This window comes from Salvelinus fontinalis, unplaced genomic scaffold (genome assembly GCF_029448725.1).
Source record: "Salvelinus fontinalis isolate EN_2023a unplaced genomic scaffold, ASM2944872v1 scaffold_0706, whole genome shotgun sequence".
NCBI classification, from domain to species: domain Eukaryota; kingdom Metazoa; phylum Chordata; class Actinopteri; order Salmoniformes; family Salmonidae; genus Salvelinus; species Salvelinus fontinalis.
In genome coordinates this window covers 60,264-79,388 of record NW_026600915.1, presented here as the reverse complement: position 1 = coordinate 79,388, position 19,125 = coordinate 60,264, and the positions used below count along the sequence as shown (strand labels likewise).

Sequence of the window (19,125 nt, the reverse complement as noted above, 5' to 3'; positions counted from 1 at the left end):
TTCAGGTTCATGTTTTGTCTACTGATACTACATCCTCATCTACTGCTCACATACATATATAATACTGGATTAAATAATGATGTAGCAATAACTGCTTACTGTACCTCTCTCCACTGAGACCTGCTCAAAGGGTTCCAGGACTCTGTACACCTCATTGAGATGTGTCTGTTTTTATTTTATGTATTTTATTTAGCCTTTATTTAACTAGGCAAGTCAGTTCAGAACAAATTCTTATTTACAATGACGGCCTACTCCGGCCAACACTAGACCAATTGTGCCCTCTGGGACTCCCAATCATGGCCAGATGTGATACAGCCTGGATTCAAACCAAATCAAATTTGTCACATACACATGGTTAGCAGATGTTAATGCGAGTGTAGCGAAATGCTTGTGCTTCTAGTTCTGACAATGCAGTAATATTCAACGAGTAATCTAACCTAACAATTTGCTTACACACACAAGTGTAGAGGAATGAATAATAATATGTACATACAAATATATGAATGAGTGATGGTATAGAATGGCATAGGCAAGATGCAGTAGATGGTATAGAGTACAGTATATACATATGAGATGAGTAATGTAGGGTATGTAAACATTATATGAAGTGGTATTGTTTAAAGTGGCTAGTGCTACATTTTTACATACATTTTTACATTATTAAAGTGGCTGGAGTTGAGTCAGTATGTTGGCAGCAGCCACTCAATGTTAGTGATGGCTGTTTAACAGTCTGATGGCCTTGAGATAGAAGCTGTTTTTCAGTCTCTCGGTCCCTGCTTTGATGCACCTGTACTGACCTCGCCTTCTGGATGATAGCGGGTTGAACAGGCAGTGGCTCGGGTGGTTGTTGTCCTTGATGATCTTTTTGGCCTTCCTGTGACATCGGGTTGTGTAGGTGTCCTGGAGGGCAGGTAGTTTGCCCCCGGTGATGCGTTGTGCAGACCTCACTACCCTCTGGAGAGCCTTACAGTTATTGGCGGAGCAGTTGCCGTACCAGCCGGTGATACAGCCCGACAGGATGCTCTCGATTGTACATCTGTAAAAGTTTGTGAGTGTTTTTGGTGACAAGCCGGGTGACAAGCCGAATTCCTTTAGCCTCCTGAGGTTGAAGAGGCGCTGCTGCGCCTTCTTCACAACGCTGTCTGTGTGGTTGGACCATTTCAGTTTGTCCGTGATGTGTACGCCGAAGAACTTAAAACGTTCTACCCTCTCCACTACTGTCCCGTCGATGTGGATAGGGCGGTGCTCCCTCTGCTGTTTCCTGAAGTCCACGATCATCTCCTTTGTTTTGTTGACATTGAGTGTGAGGTTATTTTCCTGACAACACACTCCGAGGGCCCTCACATCCTCCCTGTAGGCTGTCTAATCGTTGTTGGTAATCAAGCCTACCACTGTAGTGTCGTCTGCAAACTTGATGATTGAGTTGGAGGCGTGCATGGCCACACAGTCATGGGTGAACAGGGAGTACAGGAGAGGGCTGAGAACGCACCCTTGTGGGGCCCCAGTGTTGAGGATCAGCGGGGTGGAGATGTTGTTACCTACCCTCCCAACCTGGGAGCAGCCCGTCAGGAAGTCCAGGACCCAGTTGCACAGGGCGGGGTCCAGACCCAGGGTCTCGAGCTTGATGGCGAGTTTGGAGGGTACTATGGTGTTAAATGCTGAGCTGTAGTCGATGAACAGCATTCTCACATACGTATTCCTCTTGTCCAGATGGGTTAGGGCAGTGTGATTGCGTCGTCTGTGGACCTGTTGGGGCGGTAAGCAAATTGGAGGAATGACTGTAATGATGCCTCTTGCACTGAGATGCAGTACCTTAGACCGCTGCGCCACTCGGGAGCCCAGTGTTACCTGAACTCTGTGAAGCATTTATTTGAGTTGCAATTTCTGAGGCTGGTAAATCTAATGAACTTATCCTCTGCAGCAGAGGTAACTCTGGGTCTTCCTTTCCTGTGGAGGTCCTCATGAGAACCAGTTTCATCATATCACTTGATGGTTTTAGCGACTGCACTTGAAGAAACATTCAAAGTACTTCAAATTTTCCATATTGTCTTAAAGTAATGATGATCTGTCGTTTCTCTTTGCTTATTTGAGCTGTTCTTGCCATAATATGGACTTGGTCTTTTACTAAATAGGGCTATCTTCTGAATACCAACCCTACCTTGTCATAACACAACTGATTGGCTCAAACGCATTAAGAAGGAAAGAAATTCCACAAATTAACTTTTAACAAGGCACACCTGTTAATTGAAATGCATTCCAGGTGACTACCTCATGAAGCTGGTTGAGAGAATGTCAAGTGTGTGTAAAGCTGTCATCAAGGCAAAGGGTGGCTCCTTTGAAGAATCTCAAATATAAAATATATTTTGATTTGTTTAACACTTTTTTGGTTACTACATGTGTTATTTCATAGTGTTGATGTCTTCACTATTATTCTACAATGGAGAAAATAGTAAAAATAAATAAAAACTCATAGATGACACAATATCTATTGCACTCCACACTGCCTTTTCCCACCTGGACAAAAGGAACACCTATGTGAGAATGCTATTCATTGACTACAGCTCAGCGTTCAACACCATAGTACCCTCCAAGCTCATCACTGAGCTAAGGACCCTGGGACTGAACATCTCCCTCTACAACTGGATACTGGACTTCCTGACAGGCCGCCCCCAGGTGGTGAGGGAACAACACATACTGACCCTCAACACCGGGGCCCCTCACTGGTGCAAGCTTAGTCCTGCTATACACTACCATCACCCACAACGGCCTCGCACGACTCCAACACCATCTTGTTTCGTGATGAAACGACAGCGGAAGGCCTGATCACAGACGACGAAGAGACACCTAGTAGGAGGTCAGAGACCTGGCAGTACGGTGTCAGGACAACTTCTCCCTCAACATCAGCAAGACAAAAGAGTTGATCGCGGACAACAAAGGAAACAGAGGGCCAAGCACACCGCCATCACTTCAACGGTGCTGTAGTGGGATTCAAGTTCCTCGGTGTTCACATCACCAAGGATCTATCATGGTTCACACACACTAATGTAACGGATGTGAAATGGCTAGCTAGTTAGCGGGTACGCGCTAGTAGCATTTCAATCAGTTACGTCACTTGCTCTGAGACTTAAGTAGTGTTGCCCCTTGCTCTGCAAGGGCCGCGGCTTTTGTGGAGCGATGGGTAACGCTGCCTCGTGGGTGACTGTTGTCGATGTGTGCAGAGGGTCCCTGGTTCACGCCCGTGTCGGGGCGAGGGGACGACGTAAAGTTATACTGTTACATTGGTGCCGTGACCCGGATCACTGGTTGCTGCGGAAAAGGAGGAGGTTGAAAGGGGGGTGAGTGTAACGGATGTGAAATGGCTAGCTAGTTAGCGGGTACGCGCTAGTAGCATTTCAATCAGTTACGTCACTTGCTCTGAGACTTAAGTAGTGTTGCCCCTTGCTCTGCAAGGGCCGCGGCTTTTGTGGAGCGATGGGTAACGCTGCTTCGTGGGTGACTGTTGTCGATGTGTGCAGAGGGTCCCTGGGTCGCGCCCGTGTCGGGGCGAGGGGACGACGTAAAGTTATACTGTTACACTAACACAGTCCTTAAGAGGGCACAACAACACCTTTTCCCCCTCAGCAGGCTGAAAAGACTTGGCCTGGGTCCTCAGATCCTCCAAAAGTTCTACAGCTGCACCGCTGAGAGCATCTTGATTGGCTGCATCACCGCCTGGTATGGAAACTGCTCGGCATCCGACCGCAAGGCGCTACAGAGGGTGGTGCGTACGGCCTAGTACATTACGGGGGCCAAGCTTCCTGCCATCCAGGACATATATGTCTATAGGTTCGAGTCCAGGCTGTATCACAACCAGCCGTGATTGGGAGTCCCATAGGGCGGCTCACAATTGGCGCAGTGTATTCACACATTCAGTTTATAGTCCTGGTCACCGTGGGAACACGAGTGGTATTCACACATTCAGTTTATAGTCCTGGTCACCATGGGAACACAATAAGTGGTATTCACACATTCAGTTTATAGTCCTGGTCACCGTGGGAACACAATGAGTGGTATTCACACAGTCAGTTTATAGTCCTGGTCACCGTGGGAACCAAATGAGTGGTATTCACACAGTCAGTTTATAGTCCTGGATAGGATGAGGTGAAGCCTTCCGTCAGGAGAACTGTGATTGGCTCAGGTGAGGGAATAGCATTCATCGCCTGCATTGATCTTTGACTCATGGCAGGGCACGAGTTAATCAACTGTCCACGTAAATGAAGGGTACTTTGTACTCTCATAACATCTGCCACCACCTGTGTGAAGACTATGATCGCACAGATACCAAACAGTACACGTTTCCGTGGACACCTGAGGGTAATACCTGTTCACTGTCAGAAAAATATAAATCACACACATTCTAAAATGGAATCTTATTACACACAAACACTTTTAACCATGTCATTTTCAGTCCGTCTACTCGGTTTGCTTGAGGAGAGATTTTCAGGCACTTTTGCGTGCAGTGTATGGTTCTCCAATGGAGAAGTTCCCTGGCTGTGTTGTAGTCATCGTCACTCTTCGTCAGAACTCTGCTGTGTCCATGTCTCCGGCAGGCCGTCTGTGGACCACTGGGTTAAACTTGCCGCCTTTGAGCTGATGGGAGGAGCTTTGATGTAGACTAGAGGTGTGAGATGAGCAAAAGAGGAGCGGCCGACCCCTCCCCCACTGCCGGGAGCGGCCCCGACCCCTATTTGTTCTCTGTTCAGTGCAAAGCTCTTTGAGATTGACGCCTGGCGTGGACGTGTTCATTCCACACTCCTCTACACCTGCTAGCGTCAGCCCTGCTAGCATTAGCCCTACCAGCCTGCCAGCGTCAGCCCTACCAGCATCAGCCCTACCAGCCTACTACCGTCAGCCCCACCAGCCTGCCAGCGTCATCCCCACCATCCTGCTAGCGTCATCCCCACCAGCATCAGCCCCACCAGCGTTAGCCCCACCAGCCTGCCAGCGTTAGCCCCACCAGCCTGCCAGCGTTAGCCCCACCAGCCTGCCAGCGTTAGCCCTACTAGCGTTAGCTCCACCAGCCTGCCAGCGTCATCCCCACCAGCCTGCTAGCGTCATCCCCACCAGCATCAGCCCCACCAGCGTTAGCCCCACCAGCCTGCCAGCGTTAGCCCCACCAGCCTGCCAGCGTTAGCCCCACCAGCCTGCCAGCGTTAGCCCTACTAGCGTTAGCTCCACCAGCCTGCCAGCGTTAGCCCTACTAGCGTTAGCCCCACCAGCCTGCCAGCGTTAGCCCCACCAGCCTGCCAGCGTTAGCCCCACCAGCCTGCCAGCGTTAGCCCCACCAGCCTGCCAGCGTTAGCCCCACCAGCCTGCCAGCGTTAGCCCTACCAGCGTTAGCCCTACCAGCCTGCTAGCGTTAGCCCTACCAGCGTTAGCCCTACCAGCCTGCTAGCGTTAGCCCTACCAGCATTAGCCCTACCAGCCTGCTAACATTACGTTAGCACCGAATGAGTCAGCCAGTTGCTATCAAGACCCAGCTTACAGCTACATTAAAGTAAACCAAAGTTCTGATCATACATAACGCCATCTAATAGGGCTGGGCGATACGGCCAAAATATATAATATAACGGTGGGACGGGATTTTAGGTTTTTGAATAATACAAATTCTTTCTCCAATCTTATTGTTTTATACAATTAAACTTTAACAAAATGTAATTTCCTGCATATCCATTACATTTCTTCATTTCCTGATCCACTAATTTGAGATCATTTCCACACTGCCACGCAGGGCTGCAAGATATTGCCCCCCCCCACCCAAAAAATATTTTATTTAACCAAATGTTGCAATTGTGATTTGACTTCTAATTTAGATCAAAACACTTGGGTGAACTGTTGGAATCATGGAAATAGAATGTTTATTTTAATTCTATAGTCAGAATATAAATAAGTGGGCATTTTGAATAGAGTGTTGGTTGGCATGACAACAATTGAAAATGCAGGGAGGCTCTACTTCATGTAGCTAACATATTCATGCTTCTCCTGATCTTATTGGTTTAGAAGATACTACTTCACAAACAACATGCTGATTTAGGCCTCCACCATCACTGGTATCAGGCTGTATTAACTAGCTACCGTTGCTCTGACTCAGTACATCTATTATCTAGCTAGCGGCTAACACGATATAGAACAACTCGCTAAGAAAAGACAAACTAGCTGTTTGCAGATGTAAGAAACAAAAGGGTACATTCTAGAAGGCTAGTGTATTGATATTGTTGCGTGTGCTGCACTGACCATGCAGACTGAACGCACGTGTCTGGTGGTCCAGAAACAACATATGAGCTCCTTGAGTGACAGGGGGCGGGGCTAGGTCTGTGTGGAATGCGGCATAGAGAGAGAGAGGGAGAGCAGAGAGGGATGACAACATGGACGTTACACACAGCGTGTCACATTTAACAAACCAAACGTTCAAATACCGGTATATGTAAAAAATATACACTTTATTTAACTAGGCAAGTCCGTTTACAACAAATTCTTATTTACAATGACGGCCGATATAGAAGGTAAAGTAAAAACCCAAACCGGTCCGTGCATCAATATCGGTATATTGTAAAATACGGTATACCGCACAGCCCTTCCACCTAACCAATTATCAGAAAATGTTAGCTATATGCAGTTATCCTAGCCAGTAAGCGAGTCAGCCAGCTAACGTTAGCTATTTAGCCAAATAACGTTAGCTATTTAGCCAAATAACGTTAGCTATTTAGCCAAATAACGTTAGCTATTTAGCCAAATAACGTTAGCTATTAGCCTAGCCAAAGCACAGTTATGGTCGGCATGCAAGAGCCCAACTACTGGAGACCAGTTAGAACACAACAAAACGGCTTCCCACTAGATAACACAGTCACAAAGTCCTTGAAAAGCATGAGATGTGGGTAACATAGCTTGAGCTAGCTACCGAGTTAGAATAGGAACAGAGTACATCCTGCCTTGTTTCCTTTTTTGGGGCTGACGGTGGGACATGCCTCGTAGGTGCTCTGAGCACTTCTCACACAGCGATGACGGCTGATTTGAGGCCCAATACATTCAACATGTTGAATTACTGTGACGTCGTAAGAGCCTGTAGAGTGGAGAAACCTACCGCGGCAGCCCCCACAGCCTGTAGAGTGGAGAAACCTACCGCGGCAGCCCCCACAGCCTGTAGAGTGGAGAAACCTACCGCGGCAGCCCCCACAGCCTGTAGAGTGGAGAAACCTACCGCGGCAGCCCCCACAGCCTGTAGAGTGGAGAAACCTACCGCGGCAGCCACCTCAGCCTGTAAAGTGGGGAAACCTACCGCGGCAGCCCCCACAGCCTGTAGAGTGGAGAAACCTACCGCGGCAGCCCCCACAGCCTGTAGAGTGGAGAAACCTACCGCGGCAGCCCCCACAGCCTGTAGAGTGGAGAAACCTACCGCATCAGCCCCCACAGCCTGTAGAGTGGAGAAACCTACCGCGGGCAGCCCCCACAGCCTGTAGAGTGGAGAAACCTACCGCGGCAGCCCCCGCAGCCTGTAGAGTGGAGAAACCTACCGCGGGCAGCCCCCACAGCCTGTAGAGTGGAGAAACCTACCGCGGCAGCCCCCGCAGCCTGTAGAGTGGAGAAACCTACCGCGTCAGCCCCCGCAGCCTGTAGAGTGGAGAAACCTACCGCGGCAGCCCCCACAGCCTGTAGAGTGGAGAAACCTACCGCGGGCAGCCCCCGCAGCCTGTAGAGTGGAGAAACCTACCGCGGCAGCCCCCGCAGCCTGTAGAGTGGAGAAACCTACCGCGGGCAGCCCCCAGAGCCTGTAGAGTGGAGAAACCTACCGCGGGCAGCCCCCGCAGCCTGTAAAGTGGAGAAAGCGAGAGCCATCAACCGGGAATCAGGTACGTATTAACACTTTACGGGGCTGCCGGGCTAGGTTTTACTCCGGATTTACTCCGATTTGGAAAAAAATGGGCCGGGATCTGATCGGGAGCCTGTAGATCGGCTAAAAACGTGTCCACGTTTAGCTGGTGTCTCTATGCTGTCTGCCTGAAGATCTTCCCACACTGAGAGAAGTGGTACAGGGCTTCTCTCCTGTGTGAGTTAACTGGTGTGCCCTCAGATGTGATGACTGACGGAAACTCTTTCCACATTGAAGGCAGTGGTAAGGCTTCTCTCCTGTGTGAGTTCGGCAATGTTTTTTCAGGTATCTTGCCAGACTGAAGCTCTTTCCACATTGAGGGCAGTGGTAATTCTTCTCTCCTGTGTGAGTTAACTGGTGGGCCGTCACATTTGATGAATGACTGAAACTCTTTCCACATTGAAGGCAGCGGTAAGGCTTCTCTACTGTGTGAGTTAACTGGTGTGCCCTCAGGCTTCCTGTTTGACTGAAGCTCTTCTCACACTGGGAGCAGTGATAAGGCATCTTTCTTGTGTGAGTAAGCTGGTGTCTGTTTAAGGTCTGTAAAAGAGGAAAACTCATCCCACAAACAGAGCACTGGTACGGCTTCTCCCCCGAGTGAGTTCGGTGGTGTGTCTTCAGGTGTCCTGCCTGACTGAAGCTCTTCCCACACTGAGAGCAGTGGTATGGCTTCTCTCCTGTGTGAATTAGCTGGTGTGCCTTTAGAGCCCCTGCCCGACCAAAGCTCTTCCCACACTGAAAGCAGTGGTACGGCTTCTCTCCTGTGTGTATTCTCTTGTGTTCGTTTAGCTGTCCTTCCATACGGAAGCTCTTCCCACATTGGAAGCAGTGGAAAGGCTTCTCTCCTGTATGTATTCTCTGATGCCTCTTCAAATTGAACGAACAACTGAAAGTCTTCCTACACTGGGAGCAGTGGTACGACTTCTTTCCTGTGTGAGTAAGCTGGTGCGTCTTCAAGCTGCTTGGCGTCTGAAATCTCTTCCCACATTGACCACACGGGTACGTTTTCTTTCTCTTGGGGGTCTTTTTGTGTGGTATGAGGTGAGTTGGACAAATAAAACTGCCTCTGCAATCTGAGCAGGGGTGGGGCCTACAAGTGTGCCTCCTCAACTCCTTTGGCTCATAGAAACTAGTGAAGCAGTCCATGCAGTGGTGATGTTTCTGTCTTGAGTTCCTCCGTCTGTGTTGTTTATGGTTTTCTGATGCTGTGGAACTGGGCTCACTGTCTGAACCTGTGTTGGAGCGCTCTCCTGTGAGAATAAGGACAGATAAAGGGTTAGAATCAGGAAGAGAACATTGGAGGGTTTCTTGTTTAAGAATGATTCAGACCACTTTAATTGTCCAATTAGAACACATGGTCCAATGGAATAGTGACTTCCTGTTTAAAACCAACAAACACACAGGTTGGCGCAGAGGGCTGCTGTACTATGGGGCACGCGGACCAGTTGTTGTGGGGGGTTAGGGGCACAACAGCAGGTGATGGCACTAGCCCAAGCGTACAGCTCCTTATTCATTGTTTCATTAATTAACAGTTGATTGACAGCAGATGTTATTATTTACTGGGCACCGCTCGGGCGATGAAAACAACGACTATCTAATCAGAGCCATCTACCATCCACAGACATACAATCCGACTTGGGGAAAGAGTTGCCAAATAGTCAGAGACACAGGTTGGTAAACTGTGGGTTAGTGGAAAACTGCTACACAGAGTATATCATCTCTGTCTATCAGCTGGACTAACTTTAACAATAGTATATCATCTCTGTTTAAAAGCTGGACTAACAAACAATAGTATATCATCTCTGTTTAAAAGCTGGGCTAACTTTAACAATAGTATATCATCTCTGTTTAAAAGCTGGACTAACTTTAACAATAGTATATCATCTCTGTTTAAAAGCTGGACTAACTTCAACAATAGTTGTGGGAAGTGAGCTGTCAATAATAGCAATAATTGTAGAATCCCCTGAGGCCACCAAGTCACCAACCTCTCTCCGTACTCCACACCTGAACTTACCTGGGTCAGTGATACTATCTACATCTTCGTCTAGATCTGGAGCAGACACGTCCCTGTTCTCCTCCTCCTCTTTGACAGCTCTCTCCTCCTCCTCCTCTTCTTCTTTGACAGCTCTCTCCTCCACCTCCTCTTCTTTGACAGCTCTCTCCTCCACCTCCTCTTCTTCTTTGACAGCTCTCTCCTCCACCTCCTCTTCTTTGACAGCTCTCTCCTCCACCACCCCCTCCTCCTCCTCCTCCTCTTTGACAGCTCTCTCCTCCACCTCCTCTTCTTTGACAGCTCTCTCCTCCACCACCCCCTCCTCCTTGACAGCTCTCTCCTCCACCACCTCCTCCTCTTTGACAGCTCTCTCCTGCACTTCCTCAATGACAGCTCTCTCCTCCACCTCCTTTTTGACTCCCATCTCTTCCTCTAGGACTTCTGTCTCCTCTTTGACAATCACATTGAGTTCCAGTGTTTGACTGCAGTCTTCCAGCTTCACTGAGACCATCTCTGGACCCCACTGTGAGCTTCTCTGGGCTGGAACACCACATCCAGAACCCAGGGACTCTGTGGACTTGGGTTCAGACATGGAAGTCTACAGATGGATCCAAAAAAGGCAAAAAAAAGTGAAAGGTGAGTTTCACAAACAGGATGAGTTTCACTAGAACAGCTTAGCTAATAAAGTGATAGATACACCATGTATAAAACATATTCCATCTACTGGGATTCTGATCAGAACATGCACCTAGCGAGCCAACATCGCTGTGGCAACGATCGCTAACGTTAGCCATTTGAGCTAATTGTGTTAACGTCAGCTTACTGATACATTTTACCGTCACCTTTCTCAATAGAGTGGGATGATATCTAGCTGGATCGCTAGATACAATTACAAGCAAGAAGTCTGCTAGTTAAAAGCAAAGCCGAACCAAAATGACATTTGATATCACGCTGGCTGAATGATGAAGTAAATGATTATTACAATTGAAGTTAGCTAGCTAAGGTGAGCTAGCTAGCTAATAAACACTGCGGTCAAGTGATCCAACACTCGCAAAACTCAGTAAAGCCATCCGCTCCTCAGTTTCCTCATGAATTTGGCAATGGGCCTTAAATTAAACACCGAAACCCCCACCCCCGACCTGTGACCCTACGGTGTCAACACATCCATTCTAAGTGATCTGATTGAACAGTACGAAACAACTCAACTTCAACCCCAAAACATGTTCCTGCATTTCCATCAATTTCTGCACTCATGAGATCACTGCCATGTACGGGTTCACGATATGGGCAAAACAAACAGGCCGGGGCCTCCCGAGTGGCGCAGTGGTCTAAGGCACCGCATCGCACTGCTAGCTGTGCCACTAGAGATTCTGGGTTAGGGGAGGGTTTGTGACCGGGAGACCCATGGGGCGGTGCACAATTGGCCCAGAGTCGTCCGGGTTAGGGGAGGATTTGGCCGGCAGGGATGTCCTTGTCCCATCGCGTACCAGCGACTCCTGTGGCGGGCCGGGTGCAGTGTACGCTGATACGGTGGCCAGGTGTACGGTGTTTCCTCTGACACATTGGTACGGCTGGCTTCCGGGTTAAGTGGGCATTGTGTCAAGAAGTAGTGCGGTTTGGTTGTGTTTCGGAGGACGCACGGATCTCGACATTCACCTCTCCCAAGTCCGTACAGGAGTTGCAGCGATGAGACAAGACTGTAACTACCAATTGGATTCCACGAAATTGTAGAGAAAAAGGGGGGTTAAAAAACAAAAACACTAGGCCTCGTTTAACCAAATGTTGCAATTGCGATTTAGATCAGAACACTTGGGTGAACTGTTGGAATCATGGAAATAGAATGTTTATTATAATTCTAGACAGAATATAAATAAATCGTGGGCAATTTGAATACAGTGTTGGTTGACATGACAACGAAAGAAAATGCCAAGGAGGAGTTATTGTGACAGGTTAGGAACCATGTAGTAACCTAAACCTATGGATGTTACATTGAACTGGGTGAATGGAATATGAATGACAGTCATCCAATATGCTGTAATAGAAATAAGGCCAAGCTCATACAATACATGATGGTCCTCCAAGTGGGGACCAGCCATTCAGGGCAGAGCCCCACCTGTTTTGAGCCCCACATTTTTAGCACAAAAAAATAAATAAAAAAATAATAATATATATATGATGTTCTTTTGGGGGGAGGGGCTTGCCTGATTTGCATGTTATTTTGGCATTAATACATGTCACATATCAGTCTGCAAACAATGTAAAAATATAAAAATGAGGTCCCTTTTTTGTTTTCTTGAGTAAGGCAGCTCCAAAATGCAGGTGTTTTAGCCTAGTCCTTTCTGTGGTGGTGGTGCAAGCCAGCAGAAAAAAAACAGAGCGTTGTGCTGTGATTGGCTGAGTGTTCTGTCACTCATGAGGACTTTACGTCACTGCCAAGTATAAGAGCAGACCTTGAAAATGCCCTTCGGCTGCTGCCATATACGTGCCCATCCAAGAAGGTCATTGGCCACAGATAAAATGACATCAAATCACACTATATCTACAGTAGCTTTGATTGGACTGATCACGTCAACATCATCAAACTTTCACAATCTTAGATAGCAGTCATCATCATGTATCAAGTTGACAATCTACTGGCAAATCCTTTTTAATCCTTGTCATATGAAAATAAATAATGAAGAGAAATGATCGATAAAACATATCGGTGCTCGTCGGACAAACATTACACAACAAGTTGGAAATCGCAAATTCAAAGAGTGGTTTGGAAGGAATCAGTGACAGTGACTGTGTGGTCTCAAATCTGGGATTAAGCGGCTCTTTTCCAATTTTAAATTGATAAACATTCAACATTGGCCATGCTGTCAATGAAGCATGATTAGTGACACGCTCAAAACAACTGAGGACCGCCGCGACACCTTCCTGTTCAACTGAGCCGAGCACAACAATGTGAGTCCAAAATGTATTGTATGCTGCTAGTCCAAAATGTATTGTATGCTGCTAGTCCAAAATGTATTGTATGCTGCTAGTCCAACATGTATTGTATGCTGCTAGTCCAAAATGTATTGTATGCTGCTAGTCCAAAATGTATTGTATGCTGCTAGTCCAAAATGTATTGTAGGCTGCTAGTCCAACATGTATTGTAGGCTGCTAGTCCAACATGTATTGTAGGCTGCTAGTCCAAAATGTATTGTAGGCTGCTAGTCCAAAATGTATTGTAGGCTGCTAGTCCAAAATGTATTGTATGCTGCTAGTCCAAAATGTATTGTATGCTGCTAGTCCAAAATGTATTGTATGCTGCTAGTCCAAAATGTATTGTATGCTGCTAGTCCAAAATGTATTGTATGCTGCTAGTCCAAAATGTATTGTATGCTGCTAGTCCAACATGTATTGTAGGCTGCTAGTCCAACATGTATTGTATGCTGCTAGTCCAAAATGTACTGTAGCTAAGAAAGTAATACTAAGTGTATGTTGTGTAGTAAGACGTTAGTAGCCCATGTGCCTCACCCTAATAATGGTCTATTTACACCTCTTAATTTCCCCTACTGTTCTGACTGTTCTACTGTAGCCTATAACCTGTTTTAGAGAAATGTAAATCATCAAATATTGTAAGAGCTTTTATTGTCTGCCCCCTTTATTTATCCTACGGTTCTGACTTGGTGTACAGGGAGAGCACTGTAAGAACGGCCCATGTTCAGAATTCTGTCGCTGGACATTTCAATAGTGCTAAACAAATAGTTAGTGACTAATGTTACGTCCTTCCTAGCTCACTCATTATCTTAATTTAAATTACGGATTGCCTCTTATCCGCTTGTCGTCCCCTTATGCCGTAGTTTGTACATCTCAATTGTTAGTGGAAACCACATTTGTTAAAGCAAGTCAGCCATATCAGCTGTTGTTGTTTTTAAAGGCAGTAAATGAGGCTGACTGAACTGATTCGCTGCCCGACAAGGTTCTGCTGATAGCCAAGAGTAGCAGTGGTAAGGTGTTGAGACTCTGCTGTTGGGACAGCTTTATGTAGGTTAAACAGTTTGTGGTCACCGTTATAATGCAATGAATGTATTGTTTAGTGGCTTTGCTGGCATGCCACATTTGTTGTTTTTTTCTCTTGTTCTCTTTTAACATAAATATATGCCTTATACATGTGCCGTAGGACATGTTAATCACAAAACATAGTGTGACTGCAGAAAAGCTGTTGTTAATCTAGGGTGTCGACTGTGCTAACCACAAGGTTGAGACAAGATGGAAAAATGCTGAATAACAAGAAGACAGGAACTGAGGAATGTGTAGAAACCAACAAATCAGTTCAATCTTCACAAACACCATTCCGGACATTTGAATCCTGAGTGCTGTGAGGCTGGGACCAGCCTGGGCACCACCAATAGGCTAGGAAGTTTAAACCACGCTAAGCCTCTACTGTGACAGGCCAACTCTGAAGTTGGAACTACCACTGACACAGTATAAAAGAAGATGTCTGTACTATTTCAGTGAGTTCCCTGCTTTACCCTGCGTGGTGATACAGTGAACCCGTATATACGAAAATTGCATTTACCATTTATGGCTTGGGTTTAATTAAAATACTTAAAATATATTCGTTGACTCTGAATAACATTTTGTCCTGATACCAGATTTGAACTGACGCAAATCTCTTTCACATGCTAAAATAGCCAATGGTCCTCCCTCATCTTAAACGGCACCGACAGCCACAATAGTTAATCAAATGCCTGACCAACTGATTCGTTCTGGCGCCGTCCCTGCCCACTTACTATCTAGTGATCAGGCTGCCTGGTTGAAATGAACGATTCACAAATCACATATTTGACATTGTCTTGATGACGAATAATGTGATCAGTCACAACACAGCGTCTTGAAGATAGCTAGCTAAACAAACGTGCTTGCTAACAACGATAGCTAGCTAGCTAGCCTAGGTTGAAGATGAAAACCTAGGCAACTTCAACCTACTATAGCTAACGTTAGCTAGATAACATGGCTAGACCGTCTCTAATGTCCTGAAGACTAGCTTTTTGTTGACACATGTTGATTGGACGTGTCGACAAATAATATGTAATGTGTTATATACATTTAATCATTATAGAATGTTTTAAAGCTTGATCTTACCTTGGAACGGGACTTCCATATGTTGATTACCGACGAAACTAGCAACAACAACTAGCTAGCGTAACTCCGAACTACCTCCTTTCCCAGAACGACGTCACAGATAGAACAATGAGCCAGATATTTCACCGGATATATAAGTGTGAAGCATCCGGTTGGCGTTTCCACTCACTACCACATATGGTGATGAGAGGATGCACATTGGCCAGCAGTGGGAGAAGATCGATTTTGTAACGACATCATGCAAACTTTCACATCGAAACATTTGATCTCAATACAGTTTTTTGTTCCCAAAACTAGTAGCTGTTAAGAAGACTTTTTTTTGCCCCATTCGAACTCTGTCAATCTCAACCGGTATCTCTCTCTCGCACGGCACTTCGGATCCCCAGCTGCATCGCCACCCCCACAGTTGACACGCAGTGCTTTCACTATCCCAACTGTACACTCACTCTGACTATGCCCCCCTGCACATTTCTCACAGCGTGGGGATCTCCCTTCTACACACTGGTTGCAACACGTCAGAATCCTTGACACCTCAAACACCGTAGCGGGTTCGGAAACAAAGGCCCTCACAGAATAGCAAATAACCTAATCTGACATTATCAGGTAGAAACTCGGTGTCAAAGCTCAAGACAGACAGGGTATTCTCAGTCTCGCCATTGCCACCGGGTCTGTGTCTTACCAAACACCAGGAATATGTTGATCCACCTCTACACTACCCCACTGATCACCTCTCAGTGGCGCCCTACTCTGTAGAGCAAATCACGACACGTGAAACGAAGCGTCCGCTTCCTCTGAGCGGAGGATTCACCCCCCCAGAAATCTACAATTCTCGAAACGTTCACAGATGTAACCATTCCCCGTTTGTGCTTTACCCAACACTGTGTGGGTCGGCCAAAAAGCAGGAATCCACTCTTTCAAAAAAATCTCCACTACTTCTGTCGCTGCTGGTCACTTCATCCTGGTCTGGCTCAACATCAGAGCGCTCAGCATAGCCAACGGACTCCATTTCAAGATCCTCAAAGTTCTCAAGAGAGCATGAACAGCGACACGTACGTTTACTTGGTTTGTATTCAGGAGATGGAGGTATGTACTCGAGACAAAGGTCTGATCTTTTTGCCATTCTTACGCCTTCACTTCACTGTCATCGTGAGAGTACCTATCTGCGTACTCAAGACAGTCAAGGCTGCGATAGATGCACACATTGCGCAACTGCACCAAATCATTATTTTGCTGCCTACATTCATGTACCAATTGATTCTTGAAGAATATAACTTAGAAATTCCTCACAATCTTAGATAAACTCTTACCCCATCAGAACACAATATATTAAATAAAGCTTGTTTTTACTCCAGTGTTGATAAACAAAGTAAATGTAAACCAACACTGCATAGCTTCAAAACTATCATGGCTGCATGGTCAGTTCTGCATCCATTACTCTGGAATTTGAGAGGGGTTACACTCAGCAATTTACAGTAATGGGGGGGGGGGTTTCTTTGTTATGTTTTATACTGCTGATTGCCATTTTAAGAATATAATCTTATATCTTCATACATTTTTGTTTGGAAACAATGGTCAGCTCAGATAATACGTGAAGCTCCTTGATCAAGGTTCCACTATAATAGCAACTTCTTCTTTAATTTGTATTGGCGGATCGCAACCAACTGAAAGGTGCATGCAGCGCCACCTACAGTACTGGAGTGTGAGCCCAGTCACTGCAGGAAAGCAACTTCTTTACCCAAGCTGTTTAAATGACGGGTCGCCACCTTCTGGTTCAACAAAGCTACTACACCCACTGCATTCAACTTCACTGACGACTCTTCAAGTAGGTTAGGTGGTGATATTTTATACAAACCGGTATCCTGAATGATGCCTAAACCCTGTACTAAGAAACATGAAAAAACAAAGTAGTAAAAGTAGTTTCTACTTCTCTCTTTCTCTCGGAGGACCTGAGCCCTAGGACCATACGTCGGGACTACCGGCCGTGGTGACTCCTTGCTGCCCCCAGTCCGCCTGGCCTTGCTGCTATTCCAGTTTCAACTCTTCTGCCTGCGGTTATGGAACCCCTACCTGTCCCAGACCTGCTGTTTTCAACTCTTAATGATCGGCTATGAAAAGCCAACTGAGATTTATTCCTGATTATTATTTGACCATGCTTGTCATTTATGAACATTTTGAAAATCTTGGCTCTCTCTAATTTTCTCCTTCTCTCTTTCTTTCTCTCGGAGGACCTGGGCCCTAGGACCATGCATCGGGACTGCCGCCCGTGGTGACTCCTTGCTGTCCCCAGTCCGCCTGGCCTTGCTGCTATTCCAGTTTCAGCTGTTCTGCCTGCGGTTATGGAACCGCCACCTGTCCCAGACCTGTTGTTTTTCAACTCTTAATGATCAGCTATGAAAAGCCAACTGAAAATTATTCATGATTATTATTTGACCATGCTTGTCACTTATGAACATTTTTGAACATCTTGGCATAGTTCTGTTATAATCTCCACCCGGCACAGCCAGAAGAGGACTGGCCACCCCTCATAGCCTGGTTCCTCTCTAGGTTTCTTCCTAGGTTTTGGCCTTTCTAGGGAGTTTTTCCTAGCCACCGTGCTTCTACACCTGCATTCTAGCTGTTTGGGGTTTTAGGCTGGGTTTCTGTACAGCACTTCGAGATATTATCTGATGTACGAAGGGCTATATAAAATAAAATTGATTGAAATTGATTGAGTAACGTAAATTACCTTTTTATTTACATCCTGTTAGTATAGGTCAACAACCTAATTAATGACAGTGAATAATCAAATCCATGCCAGAAAATGAACTGTACACAAAGCTGCATACGGTGTTTCAACTTATGTTAATAATATACATATATACACGCACACACTTGGAGTAGGGTTTAGAAATTATATATATATATATATTTTTTAAATCCCAGGTTTTCCAGAAATCCTGGTTGGAGGATTCCGGATGTTCTTTTTATTGCCCCGCGATTCCAGGAGTTTCTAACCAGGATTTCCAGCGAACCTGGGAATTTGGGGAAAGTTAGGTGAACTGTACAACACTAGCTGGGAGTCTGTGATAGTCTGCTGATGTGTGTTGACCCTTTCCACATTTATGAGACCTTGGGACACTGGATTTTATAAAGGAGAGTTTGATATGACCATCATGGGAAGAAGACCCCAGAAGTCCTTGGAGCTCTATGGCTGGGGGTGGAGGGGGGGTCTGGGAGAGAAGGGTAGCCTGGGGGGGAGAGAACCTGGGGGCTGGGTGGAGGACTGGGGGTGGAAGGGTAGCCTGGGGGGGGGGGCCTGGGGGTTGGGTGGAGGGGGACCTGGGGGCTGGGTGGAGCACTGGCGGTGGAAGGGGATCTGGGAGAGAAGGGTAGCCTTGGGGGGGGGGGGGGGGGGGCTGGGGGCGGGGTGGAGGACTGGCGCTGGAAGGGGATCTGGGAGAGAAGGGTAGCCTTGGGGGGGGGGGGGGGACCTGGGGGCTGGGTGGAGGACTGGCGCTGGAAGGGGATCTGGGAGAGAAGGGTAGCCTTGGGGGGGGAGAAGGATCTGGGGCTGGAGAGAACCTGTGTGTGTGTATATAGCAAAGATCATGTATAGAATTTCAGGGCAGGTTGTTGTTTATAGAAGGTATACACCGAGTATCCCCCCCCACAGTACTGCTGGTCCATGTTGACTCCACAGGGATGCTGGTCCATGTTGACTCCAATGCTTCCCACAGTGGTGTCCAGTTGGCTGTATGTCCTTCGGGTGGTGGACCATTCTTGATACACACGGGAAACTGTTGAGCGTGAAAAACCCAGCAGCATTGCAGTTCTTGACACAAACCGGTGTCTTAAATCTTTTGTCTTGGCCCTTCACCCTCTGAATGGCACCCACACACATGTCTCAAGGCTTCAAAATCCATCTTTGACCTTCCCTTCATCAGTGATTGAAGTGGATTTAACAAGGGACATTGATAAGGGATCATATCTTTCACCCTGATTCTCCTGGTCACTCTGTCTCATGGAAAGAGAAGGTGTTCTGAACGTGTGTTTGTCCTGAACTTACTTGCCGTGTTTTTTTATATAATGTGAGCGGTCAGGTGAGTAAGGCTTCTCATGTATTCCCCTGTAA

At 46.7% G+C, this 19,125-nt stretch overlaps 1 protein-coding gene and 1 long non-coding RNA gene across 2 annotated transcripts; one reads left to right on the top strand and one right to left on the bottom strand.

Moving 5' to 3' along the window:
• Positions 1 to 6,458: 6,458 nt before the first annotated feature.
• On the bottom strand, positions 6,459 to 15,202 carry LOC129847107 (zinc finger protein 436-like). Its single transcript, XM_055914913.1, has 3 exons — positions 15,015 to 15,202; positions 9,921 to 10,497; positions 6,459 to 9,156 (listed from the first exon to the last, which is right to left on the bottom strand). Exons 2-3 carry the CDS (start codon positions 10,489 to 10,491, stop codon positions 8,009 to 8,011), a joined length of 1,719 nt encoding a protein of 572 aa, XP_055770888.1. The 5' UTR covers positions 10,492 to 10,497; positions 15,015 to 15,202; the 3' UTR covers positions 6,459 to 8,008.
• Positions 15,203 to 15,737: 535 nt separating this feature from the next.
• On the top strand, positions 15,738 to 17,721 carry LOC129847108 (uncharacterized). Its single transcript, XR_008758378.1, has 3 exons — positions 15,738 to 16,097; positions 16,683 to 16,836; positions 16,958 to 17,721. It is a non-coding gene; the product is annotated as an uncharacterized LOC129847108 (long non-coding RNA).
• Positions 17,722 to 19,125: the final 1,404 nt, after the last annotated feature.